The sequence below is a fragment of the Corvus brachyrhynchos genome, unplaced genomic scaffold (genome assembly GCF_000691975.1).
Source record: "Corvus brachyrhynchos isolate BGI_N302 unplaced genomic scaffold, ASM69197v1 scaffold255, whole genome shotgun sequence".
Taxonomy (NCBI): Eukaryota; Metazoa; Chordata; class Aves; order Passeriformes; family Corvidae; genus Corvus; species Corvus brachyrhynchos.
Genome location: NW_008238358.1, coordinates 3,532,291 through 3,554,045, shown reverse-complemented (window position 1 = coordinate 3,554,045; position 21,755 = coordinate 3,532,291). Strand labels below are relative to the sequence as shown.

Sequence of the window (21,755 nt, the reverse complement as noted above, 5' to 3'; positions counted from 1 at the left end):
AAGCCTGTGAAAAATTAAAAAGAAACACTTACATCCTGGGCAACACTGTGGAATTCAAGTGCTGCTTGTAACAGGTTCTGCCTGAATTCCAGCTGACTGGCCTGCCTGTAACACACATCACTCAGCTGTTGCTGCAATGCTTTCAATTCCACAAGGTCTTCCTCATCCCCTGCATTTAGAAGAGCTGCTATCTGCTGATTAAGCTCAACATAAACAGCAAACCACTCCTAGAAACACAAGAAGATGAAGAATTAAAAATGCCAAATATAATTTTATTTCTCTTAAATGTCATACATGCAACTGCAGGCTAAGAAATAATCAGACTGAAAAAGGAGGTTATTACAGATTGCACTATGACATGTCACAGAGAAAGAAAAAATATTCCTGATTTCAAATCAACTCTCAATAAAGTGCTTAGTACATGTTAATATATGTGTTGTAGTACAAAAAAATTACTGTAGAAAGATGAGAAAAGTACAAGGCATGGCTCCTAGTCCCAGCACAGACTTCCACCAAAAGAGGAATTCCACCATTTTTAAACAAATTTCTAGTGCTTAAATGGCTGTAGTGGTCTACTGAAATAAAAGACCTTTTGCCAAGTGATCAGCTATTATAAAAAGGTGTTCACAGGACTATCCAGGTGTTACTTTCAGTGACATGATTGAAACTAGCAATAATTTCCTTAAAATATTTAGAAAAAATACTGCTGTTGACAAAGTGGAAGTAATCTCTATCTTCTGAATAAAAGAGTGTCCATGCTCAGAAACTTCAAAATTATCCTTGTTTCTTATTTAAGGAAAGCTTTATACTATTCAAGTCAAAATGTGTAGATCTGGTTTTCAGATGGCTTGATTACTGAACACATACATAAGAGTTAGTTGTCTTGTCCTGGTGGTGTATTTGCAGAGGAAAATAGTTCAAATATTTAACAATTTGGGGAGATTTAAAAACAGCTTGATACATCCAGATCACATTCACATCCTGCATGTCTGAAATGCCTGTAAAGCAAAATGTGTTTGCTCAACAGCTCTAATTTTGACCTTGAAGTGTCCTCTGCATTTCTATGGAATAGCACCATCTATTGGCCTACAATATTTGATTTAATTTGTATTCTTGTCTCGCTCCAATTGGGATGTTTAGAATTTTGTAAATTATGTCTTTGGCTTTTGCATAATTTATTTACAAATCATGCAAACCGGAGTATAAATATCCATATTCTGATTTTTTTTTTCTTTTTACCCAAAGCTGCCTCTACCATCTGCTCACAGAAAAAAAAGAGAGTATGAAAAGAGCAAGAAGGGGAAAAAAGAGAAAGTAATGAAAAAGTTAAATTAGCAATCAGTCAAACATTTAAGAGCAGAATAAACCTCTCATCTGTCCCAAAAGGGGTAACTATGATGACATAATGTGAAAACATCTTCCACTGTGACACATGTACTAAAGATACAGAGATTCAGCACAATCAGTTCACAGAAATAACTCTTCGACACTGAACATACAAATCCAGCTGAGTGTGACAAATCAACTATAATATGAGAAGTCAAAAAAATTTTAGATTAATAATGTTTAAGGGTTTGGTTGGTGTTTTTATTTTTAGCATTAGAGTAAGTAAGAGTTGTAGTAATTTATTTTGATCACGCTATCAGTAAAATTAAGACACCAGCAAACCAGGTATAAAAAGTGTGTTTCTGACCTTTTCCATGGGAGAACTTAGGGACAGCTGTATGTAACAGCTCAAACCCATGGAGAAAAGCCCTGCTCAAAAACAACAGTTCTAGTGTATTGCTTGTGAATAAAACTATCAGAAAATGAAACCCCTCCAAAAAACCCAACCACCCTCTCCCCACAAAAACCCAAACAAAAACGTATCCTATGGAAAGTAGTTTTTCACTTCAGAGTAAATTGAAGTAAAAAAGTATCTTCAAAACAAATTAAACATTTTTGCAAGTCTCTTCAAAATACTATAATCAACATAAACAGAAGGTGATGAAAGAGAGCAAGCATATGAACTGTCAATTCAATTATTAGGAGAGGAAAAAGAGGAAAACAATGAAAGAGGAACCATACACTAAAAATCAAAGAAAAACGTAAAGCACATTTTTCTAGTGCTGTTGCCATAAAATGGTTTTAATCTCTAATCAGGCATCTAAGGTAGGGCAGCGGTCTTCCAATTACTTCCTTTTGGTATAAAATAGTCAGAAAAAATGTATTTTATTTCTGTAGACTCCTGCCAGCACCTGAGAACCAAGCTGTGTTCCATGCTGCCAGTGCTTTAGCACACTGTAAGGCAGCCTGAAAACTTCAGTGGGAATTCAATGACTGCATTTAGTCCCAGCTAAATCACAGTTCTCTGTTATAGATATCCAAGTGAAAACAAAGTATGTTCAGTCTTGTTTTCTCTTTTCAGTTTGAAATACCGATATAACTAAAAGACACTCAAATTTATTTTTGTCAGTGAAGTAGGTAGTCTAGGGTGTTTGTGGGTTTCTTTTTTTTCCTTCCAATTAGGACTTCAACTGCAAGATGTTTTACACTTCAGAAGGTACTGGCTTCCACACTGCGTGAAGAGCTTGAAGCAACAACAAGAGAGGAGATGGGATTTACTTAACCAAACACAGACATCTACACTGCTGCATCTAGCAAGGAAACCACTGTTGTCTAGGGTGCTGTGTTTCTCAGACTAAAGGTTTGGGGGTTTTTTTCCCCCCTAAATTGCATCTGAAAAACTATAACCCAGTGACTACTTGTGTTGCCATGACTGTAAAGGGAACTTAGGAAAAGTGGACAGAATTGCCAGCGTCTACATCAAGGAAAGTCAGAAAAGGTGAACAGCACTGTGAGCAAAACTCCCTTTGGGAGCACTAAATATTCATAACCTAATTATAGTTAATCATCTGATGGAAAGACAAAATTCTACTGAAGCTTAGGAAGTATTCAAAATTAGAAGCAAAGGCATCAAGTTAGTGTAGTTACAAAACAGCATCCTCATGATTTCATTATGAACATAAAGTGTATCTAAACTCTTGATCAATGAAAGTCTTAAGCCAGTTTCAGCTACTTCTAAGTGTAGTCTAATAAAGAAAAATATTAAATTAGTCACCTGAGAAGTGCAGGACTTCTCAGACATTTTGGGAGGGAAGAAAAAGTAAATTTATTCCTTCTACTCAACATGAAAATTTAAGAACTGCTGTAACATACTAAACCCAAGAAATACCACAAATAGAAATCAGTATTTTTCTACAATGGAAAAAAAAATTAATAACATGCAAATACAATGACTATAATTAGTCCTGTAACTGCTTGGGCAATTTCCTCTGTAACCCATAACATCATTCAATATGCAAAATTCCTAGATACTCATAACCAAAATACACTGCTCATAACTGCATGTATTTAGAATTCTTTTGATACTTGAAAAGAGTAAGGGAAATCTCACACTGTGCTGACTCTCAATCTCTTCATGTTTCTGTTGCAAAGCTTGCGAAGCTCTAATGGAATCTCCTATTCCCCACTGGGTTCTTAGCTGTTCTGATCCAGGACCTTCAAGCCAGTTGACTACCTGTCAGTAAGATAAAGATGATTTAAAAAAAGTAGCAAATCAATTATACAAAAACTAGTATACACAGAATTTTGTAACACAAGCAGAAATAAAAATAAGCATATGTTTTTTAAAAAAACGATTCTTTTTCAGCTCTGTAGAAGTCTTCTTGTTGAATCCATTCAACCCTTCAAAGTTTTAAGTAGAAAATACTTTTCATTAACCTTAGCCTGTCAGCTCCATGAAAACGGGTCTCAGCTACAACAAGATTTTTCATATAGACACTTGTCATTTCATATCCCTTGTCAATAAAAGAGCTCAAAACACAATGATAATGGACCTCTTGTGTTCAAACGAGAAATTTTTTTTGCCCAAGTGATTATGATGCACAGCTGTATTCAACCTCACACCTGAGAGCTTTCTCCTTTTTTTGCTGACTATACTAACACTCACGTACAGGATACATACTTATTTCAAATTTAAACTTACACACCAACTTGGTCTATTCAAATAACAAACCTGTTACAGAGTTTTTGTGGCCACATCTCATGGAATTTGTCTTTGCAGGGTCACAGCAATACAACTTTGGACTATAGTACTTTATTTCTTCTATTATTATTATTTTGAAACTATTTTTTTTAATGTAAAGCAAAGCAGAATATCTCAAATTTTGGTTTCCTTACACAAATTTGAATTATTAGATGGTATCTATGGAAAAATTTCCTGATAAATTTTTAAATATCTGGAAGACAGAGATAGCTGCGATGAAACCAAGTGCAAAAGTCACTTACTGCTGGAGTCCTGAAGTAAGGAAATGCAGGAATACCTCCAGATTCTGAACTTAATAAAAAAGCATAGGAAGCCAGCTTCCTCTCTTTCATGTGACTTTTGTTTAAACACTGATCACAAAACAGCTTCACACAGATTTTCAGAAAACATAATGCAATACACAATGTAGCCCCATAACCATGAAGACAAATGAAACAGGGACTAATTGGACCATTTTCCTAGTGCTGCTAGACTGCACTGCAACAGTAATCAAGAATAATTATTACTACAGAAGGCTATTCAATTCACTCCATCTTTGAGTCATTATGTCTCTGCCTTCCCACTGCCCTTTTTTGCCCCATGGGAAGCATTGTTTCAAAGCATGTATTTGTTGCTCCAAAAGCATCCTGAGTCTTCCTTGCTTTTATAATTTCTAGGACAATTTAAGACCCTACAGTTGCAGGTCCTTTTTGTTTAAAGAGAAACTTCCTGTTGTGCGCAGCACCTCTGCACAGCTGTTACAGGTTAAATATGGAATTGACCTAGAAGTGAAGGGACCCGGATGTCCCCCTCTAAGGTCAGAGTGGCCTGGAAAACTTACACATGGAAATGACAGTTCTCATGCAAGTCTGAAACAGAGTACAAGGCTACTGCTTAGCAGTTGCCCCCTCTGGGGCAACTTCATAAAACTGATTAGTTTGGTAAAAGAGCAAAACACATTTTTCCTGTGTACTGAAACTCAGTTCACTTGCCAGGTAACATCTGTAGTGCACACTGAGCAAACAAGTAACTATTTCTACTACAAATATTGCAAAATGAGGCTGATTAATGGTAAACAATTCTATTTAAATGCATTAACAATGTCAGTTTTCCAAAGTGAAATATAAATCACATCTTGTTCAACCACTAAAACTTTAACACGGGAAAAAGAATCTCACCAGATTATACCCACAGCTGTGCTGATATGTTCTGTACAGGATTATATTAATCTCTCATGTATGTTTAATAGTCCCAGCTCAATATACCAATAGATCACATTTGCTTTTTAGATTTTTTGCAGTAATTGAATTATTATAGAAATTAATATTATCTCCTCAGTAGATTTCTATTTTCACTGCTAGACATCACAAAATTGATTAGTTTTTATTTTTACCCACATCTACAACGCTGCAAAGTGCAAGTACTTGACTTGCGCTCCGCATGCATTAGAAATGCCAATGTTGCAAGGTTAAAAGTAATTATCTATTCCATTTTCTGCATATTCAAACTATACAGAATCTTAAAACTATACAAATCTCATTTCAAGTGATAAACACAAGAAGAATAAATTAATTCCATTTCCTTGATTTTCTCTACTGAGACTCTGCTGAGAAAATGTTGAAAGTACTAACTACATGCCTGCTTCCAAAGGACCAAACCAATTCATCATGACCTTTAACATGCAATTGATTAGGAAGTTTATACTCATTCTTGTCAGGGTATCCTTGAAATACAGAGTTTAAGCACTTTAGCTCAGGTGAAGCCCTCAAGCATCACACAAATATAGGAATAAATAATGGCTTATCTTCAGTAATAGGAACTTTAAATGACATGGGCAGGGGAAGGTTTTCCACTCTCAAGCAAAGCTGACTCTCAGACAAAGGTGTCTCACTTGTGAATGTTCCTCTCTCTGCCAGCAGGGCAGGCATTTGCGCCTCCAACAATGCAGCCATGCACTGCGGCAGTGCGCAGCAAAGGGACAGCCCCAGGGCAAGAGAGCACATTTAGAACAACCTCCACACATCAGAATAGCCTTTGGAAAGTCACTGTGGCAGCCACAATGTGAAGCACTGAGTAAAACTAGCATGCTGACATTTGTGGAGTGATGGGAGGCGTGACAGTCTCCCCTCCGAGTTTTAGTTTGCAGAAAGCACAGGCTGGGGCTGGAGCTCAAAGCTCTGCCTCGGAGCATTCAAGAACAACTCCGAGCTTACCTGCATTACCTTCTGCTGAATCTCCTCTAGCTGTGTGCGTTTGCTTCGCTGCCTACAAACTTCCTGGTAGCGGGTGTACTGCTCTCTGAGGGAGTCCAACAGCTTCATGACCTGTGGCTGAGCCAGCAGCTCATCATCCATGGGAGACCAGGAGACCCCTCCATCGGATCCATTGAATCGACGCTGTTGTAACTCCGAGAGTAACTCATGACCTTTAAGAATACATATAATGATGCAGTTAATCTAGATTCAAAGACTAAAACCACAAGAATTAGTAGTAAGATTGTCTGCTTTTAAACCATCAATGGTGCATTTTTGCAGCTAGTGATCTTTCATGCATTGGACATATTTAATGATACAATTTCATGCAGAGCTCTGGTCACAGTTTGTGGGGCTGGATCAGTCATAAAAGAGAAGAAAAGAAATGTGGTATATTTCAGATATATAGAAGAGATACTGTGACTAACATTCAAATTGACAATAGCATTGATTAATGTAAAGAAAATGGAAAAGCACAATCCTGAGTCTTAAAAAACTCTGAAATATTCTGATTTAGTTCAAAATGGTAAGTAGCATCCTAAGTATTTCTCTCAAGCAATTCATGTTCTTATATTGAATGGATGCTCTGGAGGCACTAAAAACCTGACTATATAATTCCTCAGTTGTCTTTCAGGATTTTTATAGCAAGTACAACACTTTCATAGGGAGTGTGAAGCTGAATACTATTTTTTTCAGTATTTTGTTCTCACTTGTCTTGCCTTTTTTTTCGTGCTCTTACGCATCATATCAGGGTACAGACTCTCTAGAGTGCAGTGACTTTCATATTCACAAAAATAGTATGTTTTGACTATTTAAGCTTCTGCTTAAACTGTTTGAAAAATGTTATTGTTGTGTTAAAGTTCTCTGGATGTAAACACCATACTACAAGTAAACCCAGATCATCAACTTGTTCCTCAAAAGCTCATTGAAAAAGTTAAAATAGTGTTGGGTCATTAAAGAGATGTGGGCATGAAAGTGAAAATGTGCCAGCTGGAAATCATCAGTTCTGCAGGTCTTAAAATGGTAACATGGCAGTTCACTGAAAGAATAAAGAAAACTACTACTTAAGTAATGGTAATACCTCAAGAAAAATGCAGAAACAGAAGATTAAGTTCAACTGGTACTATTGAGACATTCAAAATGTCAAGGGCTTTGGAGATTGCAGCAAACAAGTTTAAATTACTCAGTATATATTACTGTGAAATGAAAATGTCTTAAGAATTCAAACACATTTTGCCGTACTATAGAACAAACACCTTGGATTTCATCTTTTGTAACCCTAAACAGATATGCACAGATAGCTGCAGAGCAAACAGGCTTAAAGACTTTTACCAGCTTGTTCTACTGGGGTAATTTTGAAATTTTACTGTACTGTTTCAGCAGCAAAGGATTACCACTTTTCCATGTAAAAACATTTTTTTGAACTAAGTTCTTATCAAATTCTAAGAACTATATATATGGATTTGAAGCTTGCGAAAAGAACAGTACTTGTAGTTATGGAAGACAGAAGCCTTTTATCTAAACCCTCAGTTTGTTCATATCTATCCTTAGGAGATGAAAATTTAATTTTTCTTTTTTTCAGCCTTTCAATACAGTGACTCCAACAGAGAAAGGTTGCCTCTTAAAAGTCCCATGATTTAATCACAGAATATGCTGAGTTGGAAAGGAGCCACAACGATCATCCAGTCCCATGGAAGTTAGGAAACTATGTAACACCCAAAAAAATTCATTACACCATAATTAAGAAAACAGAGAATGCATATAAACTAATGGGCTAAGGAGCCATCTGTTTACACAAAACGGAAGTGTTGTTTTGTCCGAAAATCATATTATTAGACAAGGACACACAATTAGGCTAAAATTTAGTGATGTTGTCTACAGACACTTCAGATTTTAAGAACTTCAAAAGACCAGAGTATGAAACTATCGTTTCACATTTTAGCTCAAACCAGTATTATCCCACATCTAGATAAGCTAAAATTTCACACAGAGGGCACGTAAAGCCAGTTGTTCTCTGTGACAAGTATTATATGTGATCCACAGATTAGTTTATAAGAGGCTACAAGGTAAAAATTCTAAGCACTCGGACTCCGATCACCACCTAACACTATGCATTACTTCTTATTCCACAAAGGCACTAACTTAAAAAAAAATTCCAGTCCAAATCAATGCACTATTATAATTTATTGTCAATGGGAAATTCACCCTAAACCCAACATTTTGAACAATCCCAAATCATTTAATGCTGAATGGAGAGTCCAAGAAGAGAAGTATGCTTCACTTTTCTGACAAATGACCAGCTCAGAACCAGACTGATGCAAATTGTCAGAATTGTGCAGGAAAATGCCTTCTGTATTGTAACCATTTGGTGGCTACTGAGATAAATTCATTCTATAAGGCAAATACATTGACATCAGCCAGAAACAAAGCATTCCCAAATTTAAACATAATAGTTATGGTAATATTGTAAAGATGTTAGTAGGATTATGAAAATACATATTTAAAAAGACATGTTTGGAGTTCTTCAATTTCTTAGCTTCACTTCTTTTAACCCAAAGATTACAGCATTTGATAAGCTTGTTACATTGTGAAGACGGTTAAGATAACAACTGTGCCCTCTGTGCTTTTACCTGGGGCCTAAAATGAATTATGTCACTTTACTAACCAACATTCTAATTTTTTGACTTACTATACCTGTCTGTAATACCGTCTCAGGATCAACTGATGGAAGGAAGTTCAAATCTATTGATCTTGAAAAAAATAACAAACACATTATTAAAATTTGTATTACAGTAGCACTAAAAACTTCAGCTAAGCCTAGAACTACCTAATGGTGTTAAAAGACTAAAGTTTTTTTTTCACTTAGTGAAGTCCTTACTTTTTCAACTCATTGAATCAAAACACAAGTGAAGGTGCATGTAATCACTTAAATGAGCATCCATCTACATACATGCTCATGTATTTTGTAGTCTACACTATAAATGTTTAGAATTTCTTTACACATTTCAAAGTATTTAAGGTGTATCATTTTTCAGTAGTTTTTTTTGGAATTCAAATGAAATTTTATCATCCAAAAGCACTGATTTCAAAAAGTGAATCACACACCTCTCTCGCTCTTGTTGAGTTCCTTTATCACTTCCATTGTTAATGAGGGCAAGCTCATCCAGTAAAGATGTTGATTCTTTCGTGAACTTTTCAAATACCTAAATAAGAAGAAGGTTTTAATTTAAAAAATGAAAATTTTAGGTATCTGTATTTGAAGGCATCAGTGCAAATTCATCCAGTAGTTCCATTAGTATACTTCAGTCTCTACACAGTGTAATTATTACCCAACGTTCAGATGGTAGGGAGGAAACAACAGAAAATACAAAATTTTGTTAGGGAACACTTAAGAGCACTAAGATCCCTTAGGCAGATAGTAAGTATTACACTGAATAAAATGAATACTGAAAAAAAATTGAGATTTCTGCAAAACCTTTAAGTTCTTATGGACATATTTCTTCTACATCTTCATTTAAGCCTTTAATAATGCTAGAGAATCAAGGCATGCTGCACAACTACCAGACAGCTTACTTGAAATGATTAAAATAATCAATTTTGTGAAGATTCCAGCTTCTAATCACTATTAAAATGGACTATATTGTAATGAATAACTAAACTAAAATAAAAATGTATTATATTATACAGAAAGATTCTATAAAAAGAAATATCCTCATCAGTTTCTTTGAACTCAGGGGCTTCCGATCTCAGACAACAACGCCTGTACAGTCAAGACAACGAGCACTGTTCAGACAGTTCCTCTGTATCTGACTTCTGAGGGTTGGTTTTGCTTTTTAACAGAAGTGAGAACAACTGGGTGCATTATGTGACATGCACAGTAACTTTCAGGCCTTTTTGCTGTTATTAAATTATTAATCAGTAGCCTGCCAATGAACTTTCCTTAACTTATCTAGGACTACGTAAAATTTCAGGGGAAGGCAGGTGCAGCTGCAATACACCTGGAGATCCCACCTGAAGATCCTAATGGAGACACACATTTTAAGAACAGATTACACAGGAAGGGAACACGCTGTGTCAATGAAGATTAAATATTGTTTTGAAAATTCTATTTAAATAACTGAAAAGCAAGTATCAGTGAAAAAAAGATTAAGAACATTCTGGAGAGCTATGCACACCAACAGTTGTTAAACAATTTGTGCTGATTAATAACTAATTGGTGTAGTTGCTCCCAGACATTTAGTGTTTCACAGTCTGCTGGGGAAACTGCACTGACAGAAGTTTTGGTGTAGGACAGCTTAAAGCCTAACTCTTAGTCCACAGGAACCAAGACCTAAGAAATAACCCAGGAGGATCTGTAGAGTCCAAGTATTTTTTCCTTGTTTTGGTCTTCTCCTACAGCAGCCAATTGCCCTTTATAGAGACTATGTACGGTAATACACTCAGGCTCTTCAAGAGTTAGTGTTACTAGAAGAGCTTCATTTAGGAACTGGTTTGTTCAACAAACTGATTAAATGAGCTTTATCATCCCTTGAGTAAATGCAGTATTACTTATCACAAGACTGTTCATGTAAACAAACTGCACTACTACACATGTGACCATTTCCTACATGCTTTGTAGTTCCTACACAAATAAAAATTTCAGGGCTCAAGAAGGAGACATTAAAAAACCCCCAAACCCCAAAATACAGATAACTAACCAGCCTCTTATTCAACCAATCCATGTGATCATAGGTGAGAGTTCCTCCAAAATCTTCTGTTAGTTGGCATGGTTCTATATATCGCGTCAGCTTGTTAGCAGATACTAAAATAACCTGCAACAATAAAATAGATAACTTGTAGATAATGCTTCTATTTTCCTTAAGTATCTGAGAAGCGTGTCTAAGGATACTGAGCAGATCTTTCTGTGATTCAGATTTTTCTGCTAAATGTTTAAGTGAAATATGGCTGCTGGCGATTAATGTGAGCCTAAACGAGACAGGTAACTCTGTGCTGCAGTGTGTATCTCATGCAAAGTCCTGTAAGAGCATCATCTCTACCACCTTGTGTATTTACAATGGGAAAAAGAAATGTGTTTCCTGGATATCTGTTTTCCTGCTGGGAACTGATGCTTTGTGATTAAGTCATATACCACATGATCTATTTCTAGTGAATATGGTAGAAGGCTATCGTACTGTAAAGCACACAGTACTTTTACCACTTTCTGGCAATACTTTCAGTCCCAGAGGTGATTTTATGCCATAAAATTAAAGTGCCTGCATTTACTGTGCAAATACGCTCAGCAAAAGTTGGATCAAAAGTTGGATCAACCATACTCTTTCCATAAGTAGTCAGAAAGTCAAATCTTAGTATGCTTAAAAGCCTGAGTCATTCACCCAGGAGACAAATCTAGCTCATCAGCTACATCAGGGAATACAGGAAAACACATGTTCACTGCTAGGTGGAAAACTAAATTCTGCATTCTAGAGGCTCCTGAATGACCCTTATTCATGTAAGCCTAAACCAAAAGTTGGCAGCACAGCTTGCTTCAATGCCTGATATGCTAAGCCTGAAATAACCCCCATGGAAAAAAAAGCCAAAACCAACCTCTCTATGGAAGCATACATATTGGCAATATATAGCCAGAAATAAAAAAGAAAAAAAAAAAAGAAAGAAAATTTCCATAACCCATGAAATCATTCACATACTCTTGCAGGGCACAAGAGCTTCTATTCCAGCTCTATTTTCACACAGATACTGAAACCAAAGAATTCAGAGCAGCTCCAAACAAACAGTCATTGCAGAGGAAAACCTTTCAGCAACATCCAAATATACACTGTTGTCCTGTACTCTTAATGGTACATAGCTGCTGTAAATGGAATTGGCTAGTAGCTTCTTTAAGTAATGCCAGTAATCAGCCCAAACCCCAGAGGATTCTAGGTCCAAGAAAAAAGAAAAAAAAAACCCTTTGTTCTTCCTTCTTTTGGCACACTTCATGGGTAATTTTTAACATTCATCTCTATGAGTTCATAAAAAAAGGAGAAAATTAATTTTGGTATGGACATTTTGGTATGGGAACTAAAGGAAACAGGGCAGCTGGTTCTCATTACTGAAATACAAGTTCTAAAAAGACCCAAATAGCCTGACAAAATGGACAGACTGTATTGAGACCACTTATTTCAGATTTGTGTTTAACTGAGATCCTTCAGGAAAGAGAGCGAGCATGGAATAGCCCTTGTAAACTTGCACTAGAGAGATGTTTTTAGAAAAAAAAAAATCTCCTGAAAAAGCAAAACCTGCACAAAAAAATATTTTAGCCATATGAGAAAATAATCCTCTGACAAAAAAGAAACACCTAAATAAAGAGATTTGGTCAAAACCAAGATTTTTTACATCTTATTAGAAAAATTTTGAAAAACAAAACCTTCCACCTCATTAATAAGCCTTGCTGGAACTTAAGACATTACTCCCAAACCCATCCATTCTCTAGGTTTCTGATTGAAAAAACACTTCTTTCTTAAACTGTTTATTGACTGTTCACATGGCTAGCTGCTAAAATCCTGTCTGAACTTTTCAAAACATAAACAAACATTTGAATTTTTGACTAGGTTGTGACAGAAATGAAGGTTCCTGAACAGGAACAGAATTTATCGCCTGCTCTAAACCTGAACTAGTGGCATACATCCTCTGTATGCTTTAAATTAGTAAATTAGCTTTGATATTTTCTAGGTGTCAAAAGCTCAGTTTGCCTCTCTGAAGCTTCAGAAATAATGTTTTAATCAGCTACTACAGATTGATAGTCCATAAGTACACAGACCAAGAGCCAAAGAAGAAAAAAATGTTGCAAAACGCAATGTGCACAGCGAAAAAACACTTCTCTTTTAAAGATATTAATTATACTTCAAGCTCAGCAAACTTCTGCTGTCAAGATTCCCAAAATGTTTCAAAATCCAATCACAGTAATTGTCTTTGACATCCTGTAAAAATAAATGTCAAACTACCAGATCCTAAAAAAAGTTGTCCCTTATGAATCAGCGTTTCACCTTTGCCTTTGAATTTCATCCTTCAATTTATTACCACAGGCAAAGATAATTTACAGCTGTAAATATAGAAAGAACCCCATTTGCTTGTGACTGAAATGATTTTTTGCTTTTCTTCTTTTTCCAAGTCGAACTATGTTGATTCCAGAAAAAGGGAAAAAAACCCCAGATTTCTTAATCCAAAGTAAAACAGCAGATTATAGCTGGATGTTAAAATGAACAGCTTAAATTTCCCAAGGGAGAAACAAATAGATCTGGCCAGATGGTAAAACAAACAAACAAACAAAAAAAAAGCATAAATTATTGAATCCTTTAATCTTTGCTTCCCTTCTTACTTGATCCACCCACTCCTGACAAGAGGGACAGCTAATAAGCTGACAGTGGTAGTAGGTTTCAAACATGTCCTATTTGCTACTGACCAGAGTCATGGACTTATCATCTGAACTCAGGTCTTTTTAAAACCTGGAAGAGTGGTAGCAGCTCTCATCCTTGCTCTACTCTAGTCAGTAAACTTGCTCTGTACAATACTGGTCTGCTAAAACATTGTGAAAGCCTTTAAAGAAATAACTCAAAACAGTGCTTTGGGAAAAGCAGAAGTGCTGTATTTTATACTAAATTCAAAACAACCTTTGTAAGAACTGTTGAGCAAAAGAAGAAAGACAAAGCTAAAAACATGGACTGCAAGGTCTTGTGCCTTAAGTGCAACATTCTGTTTCTCAGGAGCAAAAATACATGATTTTGACCCATGCAACATGTATCTTTTGTAATAAAAAAGCTTTAAATACTGTTTGCAGTAAGTTGACCTCTCTGTCATTTGCTGTTTTCTGCAAATTTCATTGATCATCTATGAGGAGATAAAGGCAGATGTCAAGATGAGAGAGGAATTCTAGATATTCAACGGGACATGTAAAAGTGCCCCCAAAATGCTAAATATATCCATCTGAACTTTTCTTCTTTTTTGAGGGAAGAAATGAAAAAGTTCTTTAATACAAATGTCACAGAGTCAAACCCAGGAGCTACTTGAAAATTGGATGGTGTAAAATTTCAGTAACAAAGAGGTTTTTTCTGAAGTGTGTAATATCAGAGCAGCCACACTACTAAATCTGAGAAGGAGTAGTTACTTTCCAAAAGAGAACAATATACTTGTCTCTTGAGAATACATAATTTAAACAAGTGTAATCTAAATATGATCTTCATTGCCACAGAACTGTAAAGCAAAGGCTACCTCTTCCTGAGGAGAATAATCCTACTTTTTGATGCTAAATACTATTTCAATCCCTTTTTTGAAACACTATTTGATTAAACACTGAGTAGCATAGGATGTTATTTGTTTAATATGGAACACTAATCTAAACAAAAATCCTTTTCTTTAACATTACACCAAGAAACACAAGTTAAATATTTATCTGGCCAGTGCCATAGAAATCTGTCATACTAGAAACCCAAGAGCAGCTGGCAGAACCCAGATAAACACAAAATGAACTGTCGGCTCCACTGCCAGGAACGGCCTCCTTCACTTGTGGTTTTACCCACTCGCTCACCTTACCCTCACCCTCCAGGGCACACAGTAATTAGCGCACTCTCATTTTTACATCCCAGAGAAAAGAAAATAGGCAAAGATTCTGGTATTTTTCAACACACTCTTTTTTTGGACAGAATTCAGGATGTGACATAAACGCAAGCTTACATGCTCCAGCTCCACAAAGATGGTTCCCTGATTTGTCCAAGAACCTATTGCCTTCCACGGTAAAATAGCAAGAGATGCATGCAGATGAAAAGAGAGATGCAGTTTGTGTTGGTTTAACACAGCCTGGTTTTTAGTGGGGGCAGGAGATAAACGGCTCAAAACTTCTATGTCTGTCAGAGAGAGATGACCCTTGCCTTTAGAGGAAGAGAGCCTTCACTTCCAAACTAGAACAGCTCATCCTTAAAAGACTAAACCCCATGAAGTAAAATGACGCTGGGCAGTTGTGGGAAAACTGCTTGACCCGTGGGAGGGACTCACACTATAGCAAGTTCGGGCGGGACTGCTGCTTGTGGAGGTTAAAACCACACTAGAAATGTTCACAGAGAACTATCTTCCGTGGGAAGGATGCCATGGCACAGCATAAGAAACTCTTTTCCTTAAGCATACTGAAGAAAGATTTTTAAGAAGTGAAATACTGACCAAAACCCCGTGTTTTGTTTCCTTGCACGGTCATTGGAAAGAGGGAGGGACTGGGAAAGAAAGGTGTTCAGAAAGTTCACTTTGGTTCTCATTACCCTTTTTACTTTTAATAATAAATCTTCTTTATACTGTCGAAGTTTTGAACCTGTTTTGCCTTCAAGTGGTTTTTTTTTTTTCAATAATCCTTATCTCAACTCATGAAAATGAAGTATCAATTTCCCCTCCTCTGCTTAGCTGTAGCAGAGGAAAATGAGTGAATAGTTTTTCATGGGTGCCTGGCCATTAGCCAGCATCAAACCCCAAAACAGTTAAATAAACAATGTTAACTGGAACTCCTATATGCCTTTTTAGGAAAGTCCATGAAAGCTGCAAATTCTGGTGCCTCAGTCTTAAAACACTGAACTGAAAATGGACAAAAATTAGGTGCTTCCTACAAAGTGTTAGTCATTCTTTATTCTCTGGAGCAATACTCTGCTTATTAGCATCATTCTTAAAAGGTAAATTAGAGACTTGAAATTTTCCAGAGCAGATGCTGCAGATGAATGATCATAAGAAATTTCTTACACTGTTACTAGAGTTAGAGCTGTCAGCAGCTACAGTAGAAGTGTGAAGCATTTAGAACTACTCAGACTTTGGACTTCAGGATTACAAAGATCCTTCTGCTATACACTCCAATTTTTTCAACTAATTCCTAGTAGTTTAAAGCCTGGTTTTTCCTTTCTCTTTTGCCTTATTTTTATTTTATAAATGCACTTGATTTCTTATCGCCAAATCATAAGTGAACTTTCTAAAATTTTGCTCCCTGATTTCTGCAAGGATAAGAACAGCAAGCACATCCTCTTCTTTCCTGCTCCTGACAAACTGATTTTCAAAGTACTAATCTAATACCTAAATCAGGCTCAGAGATTATTTTTCCTCTAAGCTCCTTAAATGAATGGCATGTATGAAATAACCCCACTAACCTATAGGCAATTTTGCATTGTGTACAAATTTGTACATTTCTTCTATTTTTATGGTATTTTTTTCTTCCAGTTATGCTCATTGTCCTCATATGAAAAGCTCATGCTCAAATACAACACACATCTACTAAAAGAGTGATCAGTTTCACAACACTATGTAGAGTATATTAATAAAAAGCAAAAAGCAACACCTCTCAACTCTCTAAAACACAGAACTTTTTATACTCAAATCCTGCCCTTCAATCTTTTAAAACATTAACAATATTAAGTATTACGGTGTCATATATGCAACCAGCTGAAAGACAGCTTTGTAACAATTAAGACAACTCTCCTCTTATGAAGCATTGCACAGGACCAGATAAAACTGCTTCAATTAACACATGAACTGGTTGCTAATAAGGGAGGAATAAAGTTACAGAAGAAAGTTCTGCTGGAGGACAAATGGGAGTTGTCCTGAGGCAGGTCCAAAACCAACACTAACCAGAAATAAACACATGAACTTTTACTCAGCTGAATCAGCCCACCTCTTTGTATTTATCCACCCAGTACTGTTTGATCTCAGTGCCCACATTTACTTTCAATGCTTTGCAACTCATCATCACCACATCATACTCTGAAGCAGAGGATCTCTGCCTTTGAACAGAAAGGAAGACACTGTGATTAATGGCTTCATATGGTAATATTAAGCAAGGTATTAAGAACAGATCAGGTAGCAGGAAATAGGAGGTAGATTCGATGCCCCATTAGAAATCACAGTTACACAGCATTTACTTCAAATAAAATGAGATTACACCCAAGTGATTAAAAAGATTTCATATTTTCATTAAAGTTCTTAGTTCATAATTATTTCACTGGTGCAAAACCAATCCTGAATTTTGCTAATAGTTACAGAAATCTAACCTGTGATCCAAAACATTATTTGGGTGTTGCTTGTTTTTAGTGCCAGTAATGCAAAACTATGCAGCTGTAGATTTGTGCATGAGTTGGAGCCTTCCACAGCCTTATCAGTGGTCTGCACTCGTATTTGGAACAGAGGAAAGACACACTACTGTCTCTGACACAAATATTATTTGCAGGGCAGAGAAGGTGGGTCATTTTTACTGAAACAGTTTTCCTGACTGCAACCAAGTAACAGAAACCAAAAGGTTTAGTTACATAATTCCCGTGGTCTATGCCAAAAATGCCAACATGATTACTGGCACAGAACATACTTCATAAAATTACTAAATTAAAGGATTATCATTTAATGACAGTTGGCCAAACCTTAAAGTGAAATAAATAATCCTTTTATTATCACAGTCATGTAAAATTATCCCTGCTTTGTTGATATATTTTCTATAGGTTTTCTGCTTATTTGTCTAAAAATACATTCTGAATCATGTTAAAGAAAAACACAAGAAAAATCTTCTAGAGGACTAACTTCCAAACTAGCAGCACCATCATATATACACTAACAACTTCTATATAACATACTTTTATACTGCAACTTGAAAGACTTCCTGAACTTACCCAAGCATTTTATTTACAGATGTGTAGATGGGAAGAGAGAGCCTAAATCACACAGTAGGACTTCTAAAGAGGGGCTTTACCTTTATTACTGCTGCTCTCTGGACTCTTTGACATTTACCTTACGTTGTGAAAGATCCGTGTGAAACTGAACATTGCAAACTTAAGCCACTTTCTAACCAGCAGCTCTTAAATCATATTTTTGAGTACAGATGGTTAGTTCAGAGGCTTTTCAAATTCTCTTGCATGTGGCTCCAAACAATAGGCTAGTTTATACAAGTGGGCACCACCACACTCATGTTTTTGATTAAAGACACCGTGGGCTGCATGCTACATGCCTGTTGTAGTTCAAACAAGATTAGCTTAAAAAATGAGTGGAAAGTTTGATGAAACAGATATTTTCTAAAAAAACAGGGAAAACTGAGGTTTCCATTAACGTCCCAGACAGATAGAACAATGGAACTGCTAACATTAATGTGTAGTCTCTTACATACACTCTGCCTCACAACTCAGAACAGTGTCAGCTTGTATTTGGCAAAGGATCTGTAATCTGTAACTGATGTCAAAGAACTCACAAAATCAGAGAAGATGCATGCAACAGCAACAAGATGTTTTTCAGAATGGTTACAGCTGATAGTGACACCATACACCATGTATCTCTACAGTCTATTAGAGAAGTCATGAAAAATTTCACACTAAACCCTGCACAACAGTTTCTTACTCAAAACACCCACAATATGTATCAAATAGCTTTCTTTTCTTGCTAAGCAAAGAACTAAATGCCATACATTTCAAAGTTAAGAATATTAAATGAAGAAAGTCTCATTAAAAATGGAAAAAGTTAAAAAGCCACAGTGGTTTGTTAAGGTTATCCACAAAGCATCTGGAACATAACTATTTTAAAGATACTTTAGTTGCCATCCAATTGTACCAGAATTTCAGAAACAGTGTTTTTGACTGAAGTAGACAAAAGCTCATACCTCAAAGCCAAGTCTATCTTTCTCTTTCCAAAAGCAGAAATGTGTAACCTTCTTATCCCAGAACTCATCTGGCTTTACTACACAAACAAGTGACACCTCAGCTGGAACAACATTCTGTAAAACAAATGAAAAAATAAGTAAAACATTCAAGATTAAACCTTCATTTACCACAGAAGTGAATTCCACTTAGATTTCATCATCTATACAAGAACTTAGAAATTGCAGACAGAAATTGAAGTATACTTCATCTATATCACATACTTGCTCCATCCTGCATTGTAACAGATTGCGCTAGACTCATAGCAAAGCTAGGTCACAACTGAAAAGAAAATATAACCTCTTTACTCCCAGTCCTAAGGACAAACCATTAGTCTATGCTGTGTTAATACAGAAAAATGAATTATTGGCTAGATTTAATTTAATTTATGGTATTTCATTAAAAAGAAGAAGAAATTTTAAAAACAAAGCCTTCCACCAATATTAGCTTCTACACAGAAGGCAATCGTAATCATAAAGTTAGGAAAAAGTTGTACATGTGTTATCAGATCACATGCCAAGATTATATCCTATTACTTCATTAGTACATACTGCTTAGGCTAGAATGAAAAGGCTGAATATTGACATTTCAACATATTAATTCATTAAAATACTACCAGAAAAACATTTCTCAACCTAAATCTACCAAGTTGATTTTATGTTGTCACACTGACTGCAGATCAAGGAACAAAGACTCCTGATTACTCTAAACTTACCAGCTATAGCAGTAAAAATTAAATAATCAGAGTAGTGATATAAAGGTGGCACAATCCATGGGATTTCTCTTTAAATATCTGATTTTATTTATAAAAACTTAATTCAAAAGAAGTTAAAGAAATCAGCAACAAAAAACTCCATTCTTGCACCATTTTAATGAATATGCAAAAACGATTTCGAAGTAGACAATATTTTGAACACAGAAATGTTTTTGAGAACTATGTACAATGAAGCAGACAAATCTCATGTGATCTGCACAAGTGATCAATTCACACAGGAAAATCTTTATTGCTTCCTTCTCAAACTCAAGACACAAATGTGCAAGTCATGTTTCTGCAAGCTTTGCACAAGCAGGACAAGTGCTGCCAGGAAGCCAGGCAAATAAGAGCGTGGGCAAAGAGCTGACCTTCCCCACTAGCTGCAGTTCCCACTGAACCTCACAATCACACCGTGGCTGAAGCAAAACCCAGTCAAGATCATAATATGAACACAAAGGATTCAAATACTGTAACTCTATTAATAGGAAAACCGTCCTAGTCAAGAATAGGTGAAAGACACCTTGACACAGACTTCAAAATCCAGAAACAACAATGACCCAGCAGGATTAAAAAAAAAAACAACTGGTATTTGACATACTTTCTGATGCTTCACTTAAGTCTGAGAGGAAAACTGCTCTGATAAAGAGAAATCATCTGTGCAGTAAGAAAGGCAGTAGTCCAAGTGTTCTAATGTGTTAGAAATGCCGTATCTCACATTTCCTTTGACCACTGAGATCAGAAAATAATCCATACAGCAGAAATAGGACTCTATTGTAAGCACACAGTTCTGAAGAGTTAAAATATTTTTTTAGAATTCTTTTTTATTGGAAATTGTCACTTTTCTTCTTCTCCTACTTTTTATAGTATTCAGAACATAATTAGTGATTGGAATTATGATCCACAACAAAGTCAACTATATCCTACTGCAAAGGAAACCTTGTAGTACAGCATATATTGCATCAAAACCTGTTCAGCTGCAGTATCTGTGTCACCTGCAGCCCTGCACACATTCCTACCGCTCATAGTTGGTAATGCCAGGAGTATATTTCTGTATTTTTTTAACTAAAACTCTGTTTCCGAAAAAGGTCTACAGCTGTGTGTTCTCATCATATTAAGAATTTGTCTCTCACTTGAGTGAGCTGTAGCATCTGCTTTTCAGAATTTCTTCCTGCACAGGACTCATCACAGAAACGTATTTTAAGGAAATTACTGCCTCTACAGTAACACAGCCATTTGGTTCACATCCATAAAACTGATCAGTCAACTATGATTGTATGAATATTTATTTACCTGCAGCATTAATACAACCGTCTTTACCACGTTCCACTGAGATTTTCTGCCATCCACTATCACAGTGAATCCTCGGGCTTTACACTTCTCACTAGAAGAAGAAAAACACTTAAAAACCATAAAATTCACTCTAACAAGTGTCATACCACGACTTTGGATTTCAAGCCTCCTGTAAAATGCAACTACATAGCTTTTTTCCTCATAGAAACACTGTCTTACAAACCTTAAGTTTACTTACTTATAAATAACTTCCAATTTTAATGCTCCAGCATATTATTAGATATTCCAAATTAAATTTTTAAGTAGCACTGAAGTGTATCTCATAATACAAGTATTTATTTAAACTGTAGCAACCCTGAAAAGGTCTCATAACTGTTAAGCTCACAAAATCCTCAGAAAAGAGATCAATTTACAGTGTCATAAGGAAGACAAAGGGATGTCAGTTTTCACAAGGTTACTTCTGAATTGGCAAAGATTTGAGGATACATATCACTTTGTGCATGTCCTAATAGGAAACCATCTAAGCATGCTTAAATTCTATCCTGAACAAGTAAGCTAGGAACTGCAGTGAAAAAAAGCCTCTACAGGACACAAGCTTTGTCTACAGATCTACAAGACAGACTATTTTAGACTGCTATCACCTCTTTTTGTTCTAAGAAGGTTTGAGTCTGTGTATACTACAGAAAAAAAAAACAACCCCCCTCGAAAAAAGCACTAAACCAAACACA

At 36.0% G+C, this 21,755-nt stretch overlaps 1 protein-coding gene across 4 annotated transcripts in view; it reads right to left on the bottom strand.

The window, feature by feature from the left end:
• SESTD1 (SEC14 and spectrin domain containing 1) overlaps positions 1-21,755 on the bottom strand; it is a 48,285-nt gene that overhangs the window by 11,087 nt on the left and 15,443 nt on the right. For 3 of the 4 annotated variants that reach the window (XM_017735764.1, XM_017735763.1, XM_008634719.2), the window contains 8 exons: positions 21,028-21,118; positions 18,947-19,060; positions 11,016-11,129; positions 9,424-9,521; positions 9,013-9,068; positions 6,280-6,491; positions 3,437-3,559; positions 33-227 (listed from right to left, as the gene is read on the bottom strand). In XM_017735764.1, the coding sequence (XP_017591253.1) occupies positions 33-227; positions 3,437-3,559; positions 6,280-6,491; positions 9,013-9,068; positions 9,424-9,521; positions 11,016-11,129; positions 18,947-19,060; positions 21,028-21,118 (1,003 nt within the window). The remainder of the gene's footprint in view (positions 1-32; positions 228-3,436; positions 3,560-6,279; positions 6,492-9,012; positions 9,069-9,423; positions 9,522-11,015; positions 11,130-18,946; positions 19,061-21,027; positions 21,119-21,755) is intronic. The other variant, XM_017735765.1, reaches the window with a different exon arrangement.